General features: G+C 42.4%; 1 protein-coding gene across 2 annotated transcripts in view; it reads right to left on the reverse strand.

Moving 5' to 3' along the window:
- RBPMS (RNA binding protein, mRNA processing factor) overlaps positions 1-21,228 on the reverse strand; it is a 243,956-nt gene that overhangs the window by 76,909 nt on the left and 145,819 nt on the right. For both annotated transcript variants that reach the window (XR_012883151.1, XM_075861860.1), the window contains exon 5: positions 4,295-4,445. Coding sequence is in view for 1 of the 2 variants with exons in the window: in XM_075861860.1 (XP_075717975.1) it covers positions 4,295-4,445 (151 nt within the window). In the remaining variant the exon portion in view is untranslated. The remainder of the gene's footprint in view (positions 1-4,294; positions 4,446-21,228) is intronic.

Here is a 21,228-nt window from a genome sequence, read left to right on the forward strand (position 1 = left end):
AAAAACTTGGAACAGTAGTGAACCTTTCCAGGACTGGTTGGCCTATTAAAATTTCACCAGGAGTTCACAAAAGAACCCATATAACCACCTAAAGAACTGTAGGCCTCACTTTCAGCAGTTAAGGTCAATGAACACAATTCCACTATAACAAAGTCAGAGGGCAAAAATGGCATCCATTGGAGAGTTTCAAGGCGCAAACCACTGCTAACTAAAAAGAACACAAAATCTCGTCTCGCCTTTGCCAAAAAACACTAGAAGATCCCCAAGACTTTTGGAATAAAATTCTGTGGACTGATGAGTCAAAGGTGGGATTTGGAAGATGTGGGTCTTGTTACACCTGACGAAAAGTTAACACCACATTTCACCATAAGAACATATTATCAACAGTCAAACATGGTGGATGTAGTGTGATGGTCTGGGGCTGCTTCGCTTCTGCAGGACCTGGACAACTTGTCGTAATTGATGGAACCAAGAATTCTGCTGTCTATCAGAAAATCCTGAAGGAGAATGTCCGCCCGTCAGTTTTTGACCAAAAGCTCAAACACAGTTGTGTTATGAAGTAGGAAAGTGACTTGAAGCACACAAGCAAGTCCACCTCTGAATGGCTCATAGGAAACAAAATTAAGGATTTGGAGTCGAAGTCCTGACTTAAATCTATTTGAGATTCTGTGGCAAGACCCTCCAATATAGTCAAATTAAAACAATTCTGCAAAGGGGAGTGGGCTATAATTCCTCCACAGTGATGTAAAACACTAACCGCAAGTTATAGCAAACGCTTGATTGTAGCTGTTACTGCCAAGGGTGGCACAACCAGTTATTAGGTTTAGGGGGGGCAATTACTTTTCACATAGGTGACATAGGTTTTGACTGTTCCTTCTCAATAAATAGAATGATCAAGTAAAAGCTGTATTTTGTGTTCACTTGTGCAGCCGTTTTTAATTTTAGTTGCATTCTAAAAGCCACAGTTTTAATATTTTTCTGTCAATATAGCCATGCGAGGGGTTCTGTTTTGGGGTATAGGTTGAAGCTTTTCCAGGCACCATTAATTGTACCATACAATGTACTGGGAAACAAATTCTTTGTGATGTGGAGTGGGAAAAAGAACTGATTCCTCCATTGTTTTTTTTATTTGTTTAGTTTAAACGGCACTCAGTGGGCAGTAAAAAAGACGTTAATTTTATTCTGTGGGTCAATACCATTATGGCGATACAACATTTTTAGTTTTTTATTCTTTACTACTTTTGCAAAGAAAAAACAAATTGTTCAGTGACGTATTAAATAATCTTAGATTGTAATAGTTCGGACTTTTATGGACACGGTGATTCCAATTATGTGAAGGGTGTTTTATTAACATTATTTTTGTACATTAAAAAAACAACTTTATTTAACTCTTTTTTTTCCCTTTTTTTAGTTCCCCTAGGGCACTTGTACAAGCGACCATTAGATCGCTTGCACAATACAATGTAATACTTATGAATAGCAGTATATTGTGTTTTTTACCAGCTCCCATTAAGCCCTGCATGTGGCACAAAGATGGCAGACCTAGGGCCTTCAGTAGGCCCCTGGGCTGCCATGACAACCTTCGTCACCTGACGATCGTGTCGCGGGTAGGCTGATTGGCTGACTGAGGGGGCCGCCCCCTCTTTCTAATGGCACAGAAACAATCATTGACCAAGTTGGAAACTTTATCTTGCTGTATTATTACTTCTCCTGTCCAGCTGGTCTAGGGCCTGTTCAGACCTATAATTTTTCCCCATCCCTTTCTTTCGGTCTCGTTTGCGAAAAAAATAAATTAAAATTGGAAACAAGTTGCAAGTAATGATTTCCAGTCAAGTGCAAATGGTGTCTGTTGTCAGATTCTTCATCCCAACTATTATCGTAACATTGAAGTCAGTAGGATGGATATAAAGGACTGAAATAATGGACAATGATTTTTCCATTCATGTTTCAATGCTCCAATAGTAGAACAGCTGAGATTTTCCTTTTCGTGAAAGTTAAAGGGACAATGGATGGAAAAAGTTTACTGGTGATAACGGTTTTCACATCAGTATCTTTGTCATCCTTTCATCGTTTAGCAGGTAACAAATCACTAATAGGTGTGATCATATCTATATTGCCCAGACGTCCCATCCATAAGGAGCCAGAACAAATACCGAAGTTTGGTTAATTAATAAAAAGTAATTCTTAAAATTAAAACAATGATCATTATTTTTGCATATATGGAAATCTTTTATTATTGGTGTCACAGAAATTAAAATTATGAGAGTGGAGTTTAAATAAATTAAAGTATGGGTTCCGATTAGATGGAGACCATCATGTATACAACTAATTATGAATATGTTTAGCTTGAGCATACTAATACAGTAAAGGCCAATAATGTGCCCCACTGTTCTCCAGGGATTCATTATTACATAGTTAGTAAAAAGACTACAGTCACTATTAGTAACACTACACCCAGAGTCATGTTTTAACTTAAAATGCATCCGCTCATAAAAAATTAGTTATGACATAACAATTAGACATGTGATTGATGATACAACTGCATTCATTTTATCCCAAAAAAGAATTACAGAATATTCCAGAGTCTACAAAATCTATTGTGGAGCCAAAATAAGGCCAATATAATAATGTGTCGTAACCTCAAAAACTGGTATGTATGAGATTAGAAAAACATGGCTGCTTCCTTCAAGAAATTGCACCTCTCTTGTCCACAGACCGCATCAAGTATTGCAGCCTAGCCACATTCAAGTCAATGTGAGTGAGCTGCAATACCAGACACAGCCCATGGACATAAGTGGCGCTGTTTCTTGAAGAAACCACAATTTTTAGAGGTTCCTGAAAACTAGGCTGACTTGCTCGATAATTATTAAACAGTAGAGATACGCCATGAAGCTCGGTTTCTGGGGTTTCTACAAGTAAGGTACAACTTCCACTCCAAGTACCAGGGGGTGGAATTCAACATATTAGAATTATGTTGTCATACTCTGATAAAATTAATTATAGAATTATTATAAAACTATATCTCACATTGGCCTAATTTATCACAACTGTAAGGTGGCCTTGTTGCTCAGAGCAACCAATCACAGTGCAGCTTTCATTTTTTCAGAGCTGTTTAAGAAATGAAAGCTGAGTTCTGATTGGCTGCCATGGACCAAAAGGCCACAGTTTTAATACATGAGGTCTAATATGGTTTTTTTTCTAACAAAATGTTGCTAATAATTATGTATGTCATGCAGTGAAATACAATATAAAAAGAAAGGTATCACAGCACTGGAAAAATTGCAGGAGTGCACGCCTCAAGACAGGACCGGGTCCAAGGTCGATGGGAATATACAAAAAACGAGAAGCGAGGCAGCACATCCAAAAAAGGAACTTTTTATTTACCCAATGCGACATTTCAGTCCAACAGGACCTTTCTCAAGCATGCTCGTTTTTTGTATGCAGTGAAATACAGTCTGACAGTTCATTACTTACTTGCATTATAGTTCAAGCTGCATGCAAAAGAGAAAAACTGATGAACGGCAGCATCACAGTTGTACGTATGTTACTAAATCCTAGTACTACATGGACAGTCCAAAGAAAACATAGGTAGTTGCCATATCTTCAGACGGGAACCACCAATTTAAACAGTGGAAGGAATTATTGTATTCTTTTCCTTATGGAGTAACCATTTTCTAAATGCATATGAATAGCTATTTGAAATATTAATAGGCATATACGGAACTTCTCATAAAGATTGTGTGCATTGATAAAAAAAATAAACACAATTGCAATGTCTGTATTTGTCACATATCCTCCTCCATGATTTACACTGTAGCTCTGCTTGTCCAGATTGATTTCATAGATTATTGACTTTTATTACAGCAAGGATGGAATAATTATTAACTACAAGTCATGAAATCACCAGACTTGTGAGCGGACATACAAGGGGCCAATATACTGTTCTTCCACAGGGGCCCTCTGCTGCCTGCACCGACCCCGCGTAAGCAAACTGGCCTCACTTGCTGGACAATATGGAAACATGGGAACACAAAATCCTCTGCATTTTAATAATTTCACAGGAATATGGCAGACAGGATTCTATTCTGAAATCCCAACACAGGACCTAAGCTAGGTTATTGGTTATGAGATTTCTATACATGGACTTTCTCTCTAAAATAAACTATAATATGAATGTATGTTGTATCTGATCCAAGTTAAAGAAAGGTGACACTGTCTGATGAAATAACTTATGTCTGGATCAAAAACAAACATCTATTTGGCTATAAATACGATAGAGAAACCCAATACTTACATTGATCCCTGGAGATAAACTGAGGTATATTGTTTAGCTGAGGTGTGCTGGGATTTGGGGTTCCGACGAGTTTGCTTTTGGCCATTTTTGTGTTTGCTTTTGCAAACTCCAACCGTAACGTCTGAGGAATTTCTGGATCAAAGCGTATTCCCTGAAACCATTAAATGAGAAACATTTATTTACCGGATTAATAACATTTCAGAAAATCCATACAGCAAAAGACTTGTAAGAAGTATTGAATATACACTTTACTATAGATTACATCATATTTACTCCACATTGTTCCATTAAATCATATACTTGTCTCTATATGGATTTTAAAAGACATTTTCTTTTAATTAAATCCTGCTCGATTCCTAGCCAGCTCATTCCAAAGTAAGTAACATTACCTGTATACTCCCTCTGCCTTTCTTCCAACCCCCTTATGACATTGTTATTGAGAAGTTAATGCTGGTAGACCTGACACGTACTTGACACAGGTTGCGGGTGGCACCTTCCTTTCCTAGATTTCAGTGAAATGATGACATATCCACATTGCTGTAAAGTAGGTATGACTTAAATGTTGTAAACTGTTCAGTATGGACAACCTGCTGAAATATTGATGTATAACTTAATTTAAAGTGGTTGTCTCATGAAGACAAATAGAAGCCGGCGACTGTTAATCTTGCTTCAGTGGACCGCAGAGATCAGATGTTATCGCTGGGGAAGCCACGTCTGACTATGTATTGGAAATAAATGGCAATCCAGATGATGCATGGACGGGCCGGGTCCGCCGGAGTGGGAGCCGCGCTCACACAGCAGCTCTAGGGCTCATAGACCTAATAAGGCATATTTACAGGAGCGGTCTTCATAACTTGCTATTCTACAAAGTCATTTGTCTTTCAGATATAATACAGCAATAATAAGAGAGAATGCATTGTTTGAGTACTTCACGACTAGTTATTTTTAGTTTAAAAGTAATTTTTCTACCCGGTGTGTATATTAAGCGTATGCACCAGGAAATGCTCCTGGTGAATATGTCAAACTTATTCATAGACCTACAGATGTAGCGTCTTTATCTTGACTTTTAACACATTAAATACACAGTGGCAAGATCCTTTATCTTGATGTAAAGGATCTGCCAAACACAGCTTCTGTGTCGACGCCCGTGGTTAATCAGCCTGCATCTGCTCCTAGGTCTGATAGAGTGACTCGATCTGCTACCAATCAGGCTGGTAGGCTGAGGAGTGGGAGAACCTATCACAGCCTGGCCAGACGGTTCTAGCTCCCGCCCTCGGTCTATATATACCTTCATTTGCTTCTTGTCTTTGCCTGTGATTCTCTCTTGTTTCCTGGCTCTGCTGTTCCAGCTATTACTATTGACCTCAGCTTCATTTTGACCCTGGCTTTACTGACTACGCTCCTGCTCTGCGTTTGGTACCTCGTACACTCCTGGTTTGACTCGGCTTGTTCACTACTCCTGTTGCTCTCGGTGTTGCCGTGGGCAACTGCCCCATTTCCCTTAGCTTTTGTGTACCCTTGTCTGTTTGTCTCTCGTGCACATATTGAGCGTAGGGACCGTCGCCCAGTTGTACGCCGTCGCCTAGGACGGGTCGTGCAAGTAGGCAGGGACTGAGTGGCGGGTAGATTAGGGCTCACCTGTCTGTCTCCTTACCCCGTCATTACACTTGACTTCCTCAATGGCTTTTGTTGTGTGATATCACCCTGCAAGCAAGTTATCACAGTCAAGATAAAGATGGCTACATCCGTATGTGGGCTTGACGAATGCCGTAAGAGTGTCCTTTTGCCATCCGCCAGGCAGGTGAGGTATACATCAGTAATTTTTATTTACAATGAAGGCCTATGGTCAATGTATGTAACTGTATGGCATACAGTTGCACATGTCGGAACTTTACGTTAAGCACATGCTGTACATCAGGAGATTTTCCTAGTGTATGGATCGAACATAAAGAAATAATAAGCTATATAGAGAGCTTAATAAATGTTATGGGAGACATATTTCTGTACTGTTTCTTACCAGAAAACTTACTGAACTTCAAATGATACAATATGACTGTCCCCCCACATGACAGGATAATAGACTCGTGTACTTTGACCACATCATATCAGCAACACAATGAACACTAAATGTTCTGTTTTTTAGAAATCTTTTAACATCTGACAATTAACAAACAATTTAAATAAGTAGTTCCCCGAAGGATGTGTGGGAACAACTTAATGAAACCAGTAACAAGGAAATTGTGTAATGGCTAGAAAGGCCTCAGGTTTTACTTATCATAGAAGCCCTTGTATGGGATGATTTAAAGACAAGCTCAGAGCATACCCTTTATATAAAAATACTATATAAGGTCTGACAAAAAACAAAGCGTTTCCATATCACACATTTATTTCCCATTGTTTTATATTCCACAGAACTGTACACAGATTGCAATCACTTACCAGTCTTGTGGCCTATACGGCTCATTATACAATTTCCTTATATCGCATACTCAGTATAGCTAATTTAATAGGAATGCAGTTAACCTATAACTATGTTTTTAGAAGGTAGATAAATGCTGTGGTACTTGGAGAAAACAAATCTAAGGACACAAATTCATGCCATATCACCAATTTCTGGTGGTGCACAAAAGGTGTGATCAGCCCGCATAGCAATGCATGTAGTTCAGTGGGCTGACAAGATTGTCTAGCAGTGCTTGAAGTGTAGAGTCCAACTCTTGAACTAATGCCATAATGAGCCCCTGGAAAAGTCCTAGGAGGTGTTTGACTTCCTCCCAAATGTTGATCTAATGTTTCCCATGAGTATTCAATAGGGTATACATCCGGGAACTCTCTGGCCACTCTAAGCACCTGATATCCTTTATTTCCAGGTGTTCGTCTACTATGGTAGCTATTTGTGGGCATACATTGTCAGACAGACATAATGTTGTAGGATGATATTTGTGTATGGGACGCTAGGGTTCCCAGTTTGAACACATGGAGGAATTTGCGTGAATCCAACATGATGCCTTCCCACACCACAGTTTTTTTCAGATGAAGATACTTGTGAGTCACGCTGAAGACTAAACCAGGACTTTTCTGTAAACAGTTCACAGCACCACTTAGTGACATAGCTATAGGGGTCACAGTGGTCGCAGTTACGACCGGGCCCCTAAGCCTGGGGGCCCCCGTTGCCACTCAGCGTGCTAATGATTCTCTGTGCCGTGACGCTGGAACTTCCTGGTAATGGGCCGGGCTCATTTGACATCATAGACACACGGTACACTCAGCGTACCATGTGACTGTGACATTACGTGAGGGGCGTTCCAGCCAGTGTGGAAGAGCCGGTGCGGAAAACCCTGGAAGACTCCATGTGAGCTATGTTTTACTATCTGTGTTTGCGGTGGAGAGAGGAGAGGGGGTACTTTACATTACAGGTCCCCCCTCTCCTTTCTCCACTGCAAACTGCACAATACATGGGGGTCGTGTGAAGACATCAGGGGGTCGCGAGCCACTCACCGAGGTCTCAGCTACCTCTGTATTTGCATCCTCAGGACGCAGTAGGGGAAGCTGATATGGGGGCATTATACTATATGGAGAGCAGATATGGTGGCATTATACTGTATGGGGAGCTGATATGGGGGCATTATACTGGATGGGGAGCGGATATGGATCCATTATATTGTGTGGGGAGCTGATATGGGGCATTATACTGCGTGGGGAGCTGATATGGGGGCATTATACTGTGTGGGGAGCTGATATTGGGGCACTATACTGTGTGGGGAGCTGATATGGGGGCATTATACCATGGGGGGGACAGCTATGGGGTGCATTATACTGTGGAGGTATCCATGAGGGCATTATACTGTGTGTGGAGGAAGCTATTGGGGGCATTATACTGTGTGAGGACAGCTATTGGGGGCATTATACTGTTTGGGGCAGCTATGGAGTGCATTATACTGTGTGGGGGGAGCTAAGGGGGGCATTATACTGTGTGGGGGCAGCTTTGGGGGCATTATACTGTTTGGGGGCAGCTATGGGGGGGCATTATACTGTGTGAGGGCATCTATGGGGGCATTAAACTGTGTGGGGGCATCTATGGGGGCATTAAACTGTGTGGGGGCAGCTATGGGGGGCATTATACTGTGTGGGGGCATTATACTGTGGAGGCAACTATGGAGGGCATTAGACTTTGAGGGCACATATGGGGTCATTATACTGTGGGGAGGAAGCTATTGGGGGCATTATACGGTGTGAGGACAGCTATTGGGGGCATTATACTGTTTGTGGCAGCTATGGGGGTGCATTATACTGTGTGGGGGAGCTAAGGGGCGCATTATACTGTGTGGGGCAGCTTTGGTGGCATTATACTGTTTGGGGGCAGCTATGGGGGGCATTATACTGTGTGAGGGCAGCTATGGGGGGCATTATACTGTGTGAGGGCAGCTATGGGGGCATTATACTGTTAGGGGGCAGCTATGGGAGGCATTGTACTGTGGGGGCAGCTATAGGGGCATTATACTATATGGGCCAGCTATTGGGGCATTATACTGTATGGGGGCAGCTATGGGGGCATTATACAGTGTGGAGCAGCTATTGGGGGCATTATACTGTATGGGGGCAGCTATCGGGGGCATTATACCGAGTGGGGGCAGCTATGGGGGGCATTATACTGTGTGGAGGCATTATACTGTGTAGGCAGCTATGGGGGGCATTAGACTGTGGGGGCATCCATGGAGGCTTTTTGGCAAGGTGGCTGGGCATAGGCACGGTCAGGGGTCTGGTGGTGTTGGGGAGGTGTAGGGAGGCCCAAGCTGAATTCTTGCACTAGGGCCCATGAGCCTTTAGCTACGCCCCAGGCACCACAGTGTTCAAACACAATATTCTGTGTCCCGGGCAACAGGCAACAGGATAAATATTGCAGACCTCCGGGCATACAAACACTCATGTAACCGTTTGTAGACGATATGCCTGGAAACAATTTATTTTTGGTAAAACTGGGTGACAACCAATGTGGACACTGTTACCACTTCTGGTATTTTCTTTTTATTCAGGGGAAAAGGTTCTATAACCCCTTTAGGACTAAGCCTGTTTTGGCCTTGTGGATGCATTTTTCTAAATTTAAATGTATCTGCTTGTTAAACAGATAGCAATACCACACAAAATAGTTACTAATTAACATTTCCCATATGTCTACTTTACGTTGGCATCATTTTTTCAACATCCTTTTTTTTTTCTAGGACGTTACAAGGCTTAGAACTTTAGCAGCAATTTCAAACATTTTCAAGAAAATTTCCAAAACCTATTTTTATAGGTACCAGTTCACTTCTGAAGTGGCTTTGAGGGCCTTATATAATAGAAACCCCCATAAGTCACCCAATTTAAAAAACTGCACTCCTCAAAGTTTTCAAAACACCATTTAGAAAGTTTCTTAACCCTTTAGGTGTTTCACAGGAATTAAAGCAAAGTAGAGGGGAAATTTAGAAATTTCTTTTTTTTGTCAGAAAATCCATTTTAATCCATTTTTTTCTGGTACACAAAAGGTTTACCAGAGAAACGCAACTCCATATTTATTGCCCAGATACTGCAGTTTTTAGAAATATCCCACATGTGACCCTAGTGTGCTAATGGACTGAAGCACAGGCCTCAGACGCAAAGGATCACCTAGTGGATTTTGGGGCCTCCTTTTTATTAGAATATATTTTAGGCACCATGTCAGGTTTGAAGAGGTCTTGTAAGGCCAAAATAGTGGAAACACCCCCAAAACGACACAATTTGGCAAACTACACCCCTCAAGGAATTCATGAAGGGGTATAGTGAGTGTTTGTTGCTGAATTGAGTGAAATTAGTTCGTAAAAATAAAAATCTACATTTTTTCCAATAAAATGTAGAAATGTTCAATTTTTACAAGGAATAAAGAAGAAAAAGCGCCCCAAGATTTGTAAAGCTATTTCTCCTGATTACGGCATTACTCCATATGTAGTAAGAAACGGCAGTTTGGACACACGGTAGGGCTCAGAAGGGAAGGAGCGTTATTTGGCTTTTGGAGCTCAAGTTTGCTGGATTGGTTTTCGGGTGTCATGTCGCATTTGCAAAGCCACTGCGGGGCCAAATCAGTGGACACCCACCAGAAGAGGCCCCATTTGGGAAACTACAGCCCTAAAAATAATTTATCTAAGGGTATAGTGAGCATTTTATCCTGTGGGTCGATGCAACTACGGCGATACCATATGTATATAGTTTTTTTTATGTTTTACGGTGTTTGCATGATAAATTCACGGTTTTAAAAAAATTATTTTGTTTTTGTGTTGCCACAACTTTTTTATTTTTCCATCAAGAAAGCTGTGTGAGGGCTTGTTTTTTGCGGAACAAACTGTAGTTTTTATTGGTACAATCTTTGGGTACATGTGACTTTCTGATCCCTATTTATTAAATTTTTTGGGTGCTAAAGTGTCTAAAAATAGCGATTCCGGTATAGGTTTTTTATAATTGTTTTTATGGCGGTCACCGTGCGGTATAAATGACATTATATTTTTATAGTTCAGGCCGTTACGGACGCGGCGATACAAATTATGCATAGTTTATTTCTTTTTTTAATTTTTTCTAATAATAAAAGGACTTTATAAGGGAAAAAAGGTTGATTTTTAATTTTATTATTTACTTTTGTACATTTTTTTGTAACTTTTTCAACTTTTTTAAATCTAGGGACTTGAAGATCCAATTGTTGGATCGTTGTTATAATACCCGGCAATACTTATGTATGTCTATATATATATATGTGGTTAATTTTTCTTTGTTTGTGGAGGGCATCAATAGAGAATCCCGCACAGGGCACCATCCAACCTAAGGCCGGCCCTGCTTCCCGCCCACCCATGTAAATTCATAGGCTAATTGTGCCAGAAGCCTGTTAATTTACTTTCTGCCTTTGATGGCACTACGTGCTTCTGCACACAGTGACATTGGCAGGATGCAGCTGTCACACTGTCTACCCAATTCAGTATGATGAAATAATCAATTCCCTGTCACTAAAAACTGCTGAACACAGAGCTCATATTTAGCAATATGTCCCTGAATGCAGAAGCCACTTGCAGTAAATGCGGCAGCATTAATGACGTCACAGGGATACCCTGGGCAGAAGGGGCTCAGATGCTAAGTTTAAGAAAGGGAGATACATGTAAAACTAAATTAAGGTTTTTGTTTTCGGCAATTTCAGGGTCACACATTATACAATGTACACATATTTGGCATCGCTAATGACGGGAGAGTTAAATGATTCATTTTTAAAGGTAAATATTATTTATTGAACAAACTATCTTAAAGGGAATTTGTCAGCAGATTTGAGGCCTCAAAACTGCTGACAAACCAATACAGGGGAGGGGGAGAGCACTGTAAACATACCTTTTGTCTCAGTCATGCTAGATGCATGACCAAGAAAACATTACAAGTGCCACTACGGCGGGCACTTCAAGTGCAAGTGCTCCTGCACTGCATATTGACAGCCCCGCCCCTCTGCTCTAAGTGATGGCTTTATCGATCCCCGGATTGACTGCTAGAGCCATCACTCAGAGCAGAGAGAAGCACTTGCGACAGCCGGGCTAGTGGAATCAAACGTCGGCTTTCAACTTGCATGACCAAGACAAGAGGTATGTTTACAATGCCCTTCTCCTCACCTATATCGCTATGTCTGCAGTTTTGAGGCCTTAAAAAAAATAATTGGGGGGTAGACTAAGAAATAAAAAAAATCACCTTTAGAATGTAGCATTCCAAAAGGTGACATTTTACTCTGGGCACCAGGGCCTAAAGCACGAATTTATGAAATGTTTAAATGTTGTAGGTATTTATTTTTTATTGGAAAGACATACCCCCATTCCAGCATTGTCCATATATACAGTTAAGCAGGATGTGTGTGCTTTATTGCAGGTAAAATTAATGGGAGTCAATCGACAAAACTTTTTTTTATAGATTATTACAGTCTCCAGAAAGTACAGCCCCCTCCCTCTGAGACTTGGGAGTGACGGCGGAGATGCATACAGAGTCTTATCTGTGTGCATAGTGATACTATCCGGTCTTAAATAGGCTCTGTCAACAGATTATAAGTGGCCTGTCTCCTACATACTCTGATCGGCGCTGTAATGTAGATAACAGCAGTGGTTTTTATTTTGAAAAACGATCATTTTTTAGCAAGTTATGAGCAATTTTAGATTTATGCTAATTAGTTTCTTAATAGACAACTGGGTGTGTTTTTACTTTTTACCAACTGGGCGTTGTAAAGAGGCGTGTATGACGCTAACCAATCAGTGACCAATCAGTGTCATACACTTCTCATTGAAGTGGATGACGCTGATTGGTCACTGATTGGTCAGCATCGTACACTTCTCTGTACAACTCCCAGTTGGTAAATAGTTAAAACACGCCCAGTTGTCTATTAAGAAACGAATTAGCATTAACCTAAAATTGCTCATAACTTGCTAAAAAATTATAGTTTTTTTAAAATAAAAACCACTGTTGTTATCTACATTACAGCGCAGAATAGATTATGTAGGAGATAGTACTTATAATCTGGTGACAGAGCCTCCTTAAATAGGTCTCTAGCAGATCAATAAAGCTGTCATTAAAGGCTATGTCCACCAATTTTTTTTTATAGTCTCAATGCCACTACAATAAAAAAATATTCAACTTAATAGATCTTTATTATAAGGGCATGCCCAGACGTGGCGGAGTTCTTCCGCCACTGTCCGCATCAATGCCGCACAGAATCTGCGTTGCAGATTCTGTTGCGGCTTTGCCTAAAATGGGCATTAAATTGATGCGGACTAGCCATTGCGTATTGAGGGGAAGAGGGCTTCCCTTCTCTCTATCAGTGCAGGATAGAGAGAAGGCACAGGCCTTTCCCTAGTAAAAGTAAAAATAAATTCATACTTACCCGGCCGTTGTCTTGGTGACGCGTCCCTCTTTCGCTATCCAGCCCGACCTCCCTGGATGACGTGGCAGTCCATGTGACCGCTGCAGCCTGTGATTGGCTGCAGCCGTCACTTGGACTGAAACATCATCCCGGGAGGCTGGACTGGAGCAAGAAGCAGAGAGTTCTGAACTTCTATTTTTTTTTACAGGTTGATGTATATTGTGATCGATAGTCACTGTCCAGGGTGCTGAAACAGTTACTGCCGATCGCTTAACTCTTTCAGCACCCTGGATAGTGACTATTTACTGACATCGCCTAGCAATGCTCCCGTAATTACGGGTGCACACACGTAGTCACCCGTAATTACGGGAGCCCCATTGACTTCCTCAGTCTGGCTGTAGACCTAGAAATACATAGGTCCAGGCAGAATGAAGAAATGTCATGTTAGTAAAACCAATACGCTCCGCAGCACACATAACATGTACATGACATCTGCGGACTTCATTGCGGAATTTTGACTCTCCATTGAAGTCAATGGAGAAATTCCGCAATGAGTCCGCAAGAAGTCCGCGACACGTCCGCAACAACCATTGTATGCTGCGGACACCAAATTGTCCGTAATGTGTAACCGAACCCTACCAAAAAGCTGTGGAAGGCAATGGAGAAACGTGTACACTGCGGATTTCCGCTGCGGACTGTCTGCAGCGGAATTCCAGAGCAATTCCGCCACGTCTGGTCATGCCCTAAATGTCCTACCAATTTGTTTCTACAGTACCTAGGCAGACTATGCATCACCATGGAAACAGACAACAAACAAACCTTGTGTCCTACAGTCATTCTCCCTTTCATATGTTGTTTACTTCTTGCTAACCTACAAAACGTATTTTAGCATAAAATAGGGGACAAATGGAAGAAGTTATTAATACAGAATCAGACTATACGGGGTTTGAGTGTCTGTTACAATGAACAGTAGATGCATAATCTGTGTAGGAGCTGTAGAAAGAAAACTTCATTCAGCTCTCATTTTAGAGGCATTGGTGCAATTGAAAAAATTAGTTGCGAGGGGGGATATAGCCTTTAAATCCTTCCTCTGCTGACCCTGTTTCAGTCTACACTGTTTTGAATAACATTTAATTTTTTTAGATGATTCCTTCCATTTAACAGCTAACAGTAAAAAAATATCTGCTAAGCAGAAAATATATCTTTGCATATCTTCATACTTCTCTACAATAAGTTTATAGTCGCTGCTTCCTAATAGATAATAAGTGTGCATTCCATTTTGTTGCAGACATTTTCTGCTACTGAGAATCAGTTCCATTCATCTGAGTGGACCGTGCAGAAATCCACACATCTGCTGCAGAAAAACCCACATTCAGACCAATATAACGAAATCTCAGTCTTCAACAAAATCTGTCACGCAAACAGTCTCCCCTGCCGACGCCTTGGCTGATATAAATATGAAGACTGACAACATACATGCTCTGGCCACAGTAAGTGCAGAATTTAGGATGATTGTTCTATACACAGAAGCCTAGACACACTACAGATTTCTGATTTTGCACAATTACCTGTACAGAGTTTATTACATTAGAGGGGGGGGGGGGTTGTCTGCTTTGGGCAATACTTGAAAGAAAGGTCCCTTGGCAATACGCAGATTATAAAGTGTACCCTGCTGGAACCCCCAGCAATCGGCTATAATCTTTGGGGAAACCTGGCAGTAAGAGTAAGGCTGGGTTCACAGAGTGTTTTGACACATTTTTTGACGCGGAAGCCGCGCCGCAAAACTCGCCAAAAACCAGCCGAAAATGCCTCCCATTGATTTCAATGGGAGGCAGAGGCGGTTTTCTCCCGCGAGCTGTAAAACCGGCTCGCGGGAGAAAGAAGGGACATGCCTTATCTTCGCGCGATTACGCCTCTGACCTCCCATTGACATCAATGTGAGGCAGTGAAAGCGTATATCGCGGCGTTTTATGCCCGTGGCGCTTAATGGCCGCGGGCGAAAAACGCAGCGAAAATCAGCGTGCAGGCAGAGGAAAATCTGCCTCAAACTTCCAAACGGAATTTTGAGGCAGAATTTCCTCCTGCAAAAAACTCAGTGTGAACCCAGCCTTACATTTTATTGCAGCGCCACCACAGGGTAAATTAAGCATTACACAGTGCCCAGAGAGACGCTCTTTGTAATTTCTCTCGATTCTAGAATGAGGATCCTGAAAAATATCCTGAAAAAGAGGATCCCCCTCTATTAACTCAGTTTATCAAAACTCCCTCACTAAAAACTGTCCATGTTGCCAATAGCAACCAATCAGAGCCTAGTTTGCATCTTAAACTGTGGAAAAATTAAAGCTGCACTTTATATGGTTGCTATGGGCAACAAGATCCGCTTTTCTGTTATTGATTAAACTGCCTATCACCACCTCCAGATTTATTAAGAAACCTGAGCGTTCCTTTATGGTCGCTGCTTGTATAAATACCATTCTGTAATGTGAAAGGTACAGCATATTGCATTCATTTTCCATAATAAGGTCCCAATAACTTTACTTCAACATTTAATAAATGTATGCTTTTAGTGACAGGAGACATGACATGGCTACCTTTCTAAGCTACTCCGACTGGTTGTGCACCACAATAATGAAAAGCAGAAGGGAATATGATCCATAAACCTGGGGATATCTGAACAGCGCATACACAGATGGCAGCCTCGGAGCACGCCATGAAGGGGTTGTTGTGGAGAACTAAAGCATTATTGCGCTAACATCTTTAAAAGCTCAAGTAAAATGACCTCATTTGTTTGGCAGAGTGCCCCATAGCTATCAGGCTCTAAGGCAAAAGCAACATTCCTGCTATCATCTTTGAACAGCACAGTACCATATTTGGAGGGCTATATCCTTCTTCAGTCCACTCTTATCCTCTGGCATTGTAACAGAGTAGTATTTCAAAATAGGTCTAGAGGAGAAGACGTTCAGCCCAAAGTTAAAATTTATGGGATCACTTTCTGGGCACTGTGACTCCATCCAAATGTTACCATGATAAGATTTCAAGTGAACTGGCAGCCTATTCCTAGCTTATAACTCAGGAGCGGCCTTAAAAGCACCGATCTGGCAAGACATGAAATACTTGAAGTTTTGTCCTGTGGGTTGAGTTTTTAGGTCCGTTTGTTTCCTATAGACGAGTTCAGTTCCAGCTCGGTAAATCCGCATCGGAAAAGAGTTATTCAGTCAACTCATCTGAGGAAAAGAAGGGCTATGATGGCAGCTAGTTCACATCAGATGGATATAATGAATAACATAACCAGTCTAAATAGAAAACGGTGGTGAAAACTGTCCCCTTGTGTCTCTAGTGACATTAAAAGGAAAATTGGGCACCAACAAAGGAATTGGATAAATAATATCTATGTTGATGTATATATTTTTAATCACCCTCATTGGACATACTAGCGGTCACATTGAATATTTTCTTATAAACCTATGATATGTCCATAGCAATGAATATTGTACTAAAGTTCCAATTGTAGATGTCTGCTTTGCCAACTTTGTATTATTAAATGAGGGATGGTTAACATAAAAATGGTAAACATTTTATGGTGTCATTGCTTTCGTCAAACAATGGAAGGTCAATGATGACATTCCCTTGTCCTCCTGCTCTGACACTTACAAACGGATAAGATAGGGATGCGACAGTCATGATAGAGTCATTTTAATTTAAGTTTGTGATACATGATAAAACTCAATGTAGTGAATTGGATAAAACATATCTATTTATATCAGCTCAATTGTTTATGCCTTACTATGCATTGTATAGTGGTAGAGTTTAACATCTGAAAACATATATACTATGGGATACTATATTAAAAAAAAAAATTGTTCATTCTGTTTTGGCCACTGCTGTGTTGCTCCCATTGTTTATACTGCTGAGCAGATTACTGTGGGTGGGATGATACTTGAGTCAGTAAGATTGACAGCTCTGCCCTCAAACCATAGGTTCTGTTATACCAATAGCCCTCCCTGGTCTATCCACCCCCTTTCCTCTCATCCAGAACCAGAGTAAGGAAACGGTGTAGATCTAGAACACAATGGACATTAGTAAGGCTTTTTTTTTTTATCTTTATGATCTTCTAGTACCGCATTAAAGCATCATCGGGACTTCAACTCCTTATAGTACATCTGCTGCATTTTACAACATCAGGACTTAATGTGGTTATTACCTTAATAACATCAATGCAGAGGACATATCATAACTTTAAAGGAGCACTGACTGTACCAGTTTTAGGGATGGCAAATTGTGCAATTGCCCAGGGACCCAATTACTTAGGGCTAGGAGCAACATGAATATGGAGAGGAAAAAAATTTCACTGCACTGTCAGTTCCAGTAGTCAGAGCGCTCATGTGCTTTTGTTACAGCAGGACATTTTTGGAGCCTGGAGAGGTGACTAGCAAGTAATTCCTTCACTGCCCTAGATCACCAGGGACTTCACTGTTAAGCCTTATACTGCCCTAGACCACCAGGAACTTTACTTTTAACTGCTATACTATATAAGCATTGTATGGTATTATCAGTTGGACACTAAATGGCAGTTTTATTTGTACATTAAATGACAGTATTGTGCGGAAAATATATGACAGTGTTATGTTGGCATTATATGGTAAGATTAGTTGGATACTCTATGGAGGCACTATTTAGACATTGTATGGCATCATTATCAGCGCACCAAATTGTTATATTGTGTGGTTTGTATTATTTGGCACTATATGGAACTAATTTAATATGAAAATGTGGGTATTTTTTCTTTTTTTTTTTAAATGGTGAGTGCATGGTGGGTCCCTGTTTTCGTTTTTGCCTCATTTTGTATAAAACCTGCCCTAACTACTGATAGTTGTTAACATTCTATTGAAACTGACAACCAGTACATTAAATTGTCTGGCCCCAAAGCAGGGTTAAGAAAAAGGCGAAGTAAGTAAAAAACAATGGTAGGATATTAAGACTATGCCTTATACATACAATATATAGAATAATAATTAATGATTATAACTGAAAATGATTTTTATAGGAAGAGTGGATAAAACAAATAAACGTTACAATAAAAGGTGCATGATATACTAAAACTGTTTTGCAATGAGTTAACATTTTGGCTTTTTTGTTGCTCTAACCTGGGTCACATTGACATTGTCTTTTTTATTTTGTATAATATTTACAGCAGGGTTCCCCATGCAGCTGCCCTCATTCAACCTAAATGTAGCTCACCATCTGCAGACTCTATTGTAATAGCATTACTCCACCTTGGCAACAAGGTTAGAACCACATGACCAGCCATTGACACCAGACATCAAACCATCATTTGCTCTTGACTCCTGGATCATAATCGACAGGAGCTTGGCACTAACGTCACCACTGTAAAACTTGCACCAGTATACAATATCATTACAACCTGTGGCGTAACTACTGCTATAGCAGCCGTAGCGGCTGCTACGGTGCCCGCAGCATGAGGGGGCCCGTGTCGCCCGCCGGCACAGGCCCCCACCATGGCCGGAGGCTCCGCTAGCTGCCGCTATGGCTGCTACAGCGCGACGCCACTGAACACTACGGCAGAGAAGGGAGGTATCTCCCCGCTCTGCCATTAAACGGGTTGTTCCTACATAAGACATGTATCCCCTATCCACAGGATAGGGGATACATCTGTGATCGCTGGCAGCGATAGGGAGAACGGGGGACCGAAAGTCGCATGCGTGACCAGCGCTCCTTTCATTTTTATTGAGCTGCGCAGACTCCGGAAGTCAGAGGTTAGTCATGGAGAACATCGGGGGACTTTCGGTCCCCCATTCTCCTTATCAGTGCCAGCGATCACACAGGATAGGGGATACATGTCTTTTGTAGGACACACTATAGGTCGGATTTTTTATGGGGGGTTGGGGCTGCATGGGGTTACCTACAGGGGGGGCTGTATAACGTTACCTACAGGGGGGGCTGTATGGCGTTACCTACAGGGGGGGCTGTATGGCGTTACCTACAGGGGGGGCTATATGGCGCTACCCACAGGGGGGGCTGTATGGCGTTACCTACAGGGGGGGCTGTATGGCGTTACCTACAGGGGGGGCTATATGGCGTTATCTACAGGGGGGCTGTATGGCGTTATCTACAGGGGGAGGGCTGTATGGCGCTATCTACAGGGGGGGCTGTATGGCGTTACCTACAGGGGGGCTGTATAGCGTTACCTACAGGGGGGGGTATATGGCGTTACCTACAGGGGGGCTGTATGGCGTTACCTACAGGGGGGGCTGTATTGCGTTACCTACATGGGGGCTGTATAGCGTTCCCTACAGGGGGGCTGTATGGCGTTACCTACAGGGGGCTGTATGGCGTTACCTACAGGGGGGCTGTATGGCGTTACCTACAGGGGGAGTGCTGTATGGCACTATCTACAGGGGGGGCTGTATGGCGTTATCTACAGGGGTGGCTGTATGGCGTTACCTACAGGGGGGCTGTATGGCGTTACCTACAGGGGGGCTGTATGACGCTATCTACAGGGGGGCTGTATGGCGCTATCTACAGGGTGGGCTGTATGGCGTTATCTACAGGGGGGGCTGTATTGCGTTTTCTACAGGGTGGGCTGTATGGCGTTATCTACAGGGGGGCAGTATGGCGTTATCTACAGGGGGGCTGTATGGCGTTATCTACAGGGGGGCTGTATGGCGTTATCTACAGGGGGGCTGTATGGCGCTATTTACAAAGGGGCCTGTATGGCGTTATCTACAGGGGGCTGTATGGCGTTATCTAAAGGAGGGCCTGTATGGCGCTATCTACAGGGGGGCTGTATGGTGTTATCTATAGGGCGGGCTGCTGTATGGTGCTATTTACAAAGGGGTCTGTATGGCGCTATCTACAGGGGGGCTGTATGACGTTATCTACAGGGGGGCTGTATGGCATTATGTACAGGGGGGGCTGTATGGCGTTATCTACAGGGGGGTTGTGTGACACCCAGGGGAGGGAGGGGCCCCGGGGAGGGGGGGAGCCCAATCAAAAGTTTGCTATGGGGCCCAGTCTTTCCTAGTTTTACAACATAAACATAGCAAATCTTGTGATTGGTGGCTTAAAAGGAATGTATTGTCTAAATGTGATATTATTTCAATCCGGTTTTCATTATAAACATATTTTGAAAAAACATTTGGCATTGTTTTTTTTGTCACTCTCCACATAAAAAAATCCTTCAAATATTGCAGTTTTCGCTCTTGTCACTACAGCAGTACCAATAGGCTGACGTTTCCTGTTTTCTGTAGCTCACTTGTCAACTTTGCGGTAAAGATGATCTAAATATATTTAAATATAATCAGAGAGTGGGCAACTTAATGACAGGTGTACTGCTGGAGGCTTAGATACTGCATGTGTTATGGCTGCGGTCACAGACCACGACCTTCACTTAGCTGCCTCCTGCAGCTCTTCCTCGTCCTGTAGGGCGTCTTCCTCCCCAGAGACGTCTGCACATGCGCCCGCTCTGTCCCATAGTGATCACTAGAGGGCGGGCGCGCACTGGTTCCCGGCCTTAAAGGGCCAGCGCGCACAGTTGATCCCATGTTAGTCTTTGCAAATGGTTCCTTACTGTTATCCTGTTCCCATTGTTCCCTGTGCCCTGCTACCTGTATCCTGTATCCCGTGTTGTGTCCTTGTTCCTGAGCCTGTTAGTGTTTGAGTCGTGTCCTACTGCACTCGCTGTCATCTGCCACGTTCAGTGTCATCTGCCACGTCAAGTGTCATCCGCCATGTCCAGTGTCATCCGACACGTCTGGCGTAACCTGCTGCACCCAGCTCCATCCATGCAACTGTCTGGACTACTTCAGGTACCCTTGTGCTACGAACTTGTATAGACTCTTGCGTAGACTGTGACTTGGCCAGCTGCCTCTCTGCTATGGCGGAGCGGCCTAGTGGGTCCACATACCCTGTGATCGTGACAGTACGCTCAGGCCATGGAACCCGCTGGCCAGCCCAAGACCGCAGTTCAAAAGATACAGACGGAGATGCGTGATCTACGGACACGTCAGGATCAACTCCCTGAGGTTGTAAATACTAT

Source organism: Rhinoderma darwinii, chromosome 1 (assembly GCF_050947455.1).
Source record: "Rhinoderma darwinii isolate aRhiDar2 chromosome 1, aRhiDar2.hap1, whole genome shotgun sequence".
Lineage (NCBI taxonomy): Eukaryota > Metazoa > Chordata > Amphibia > Anura > Rhinodermatidae > Rhinoderma > Rhinoderma darwinii.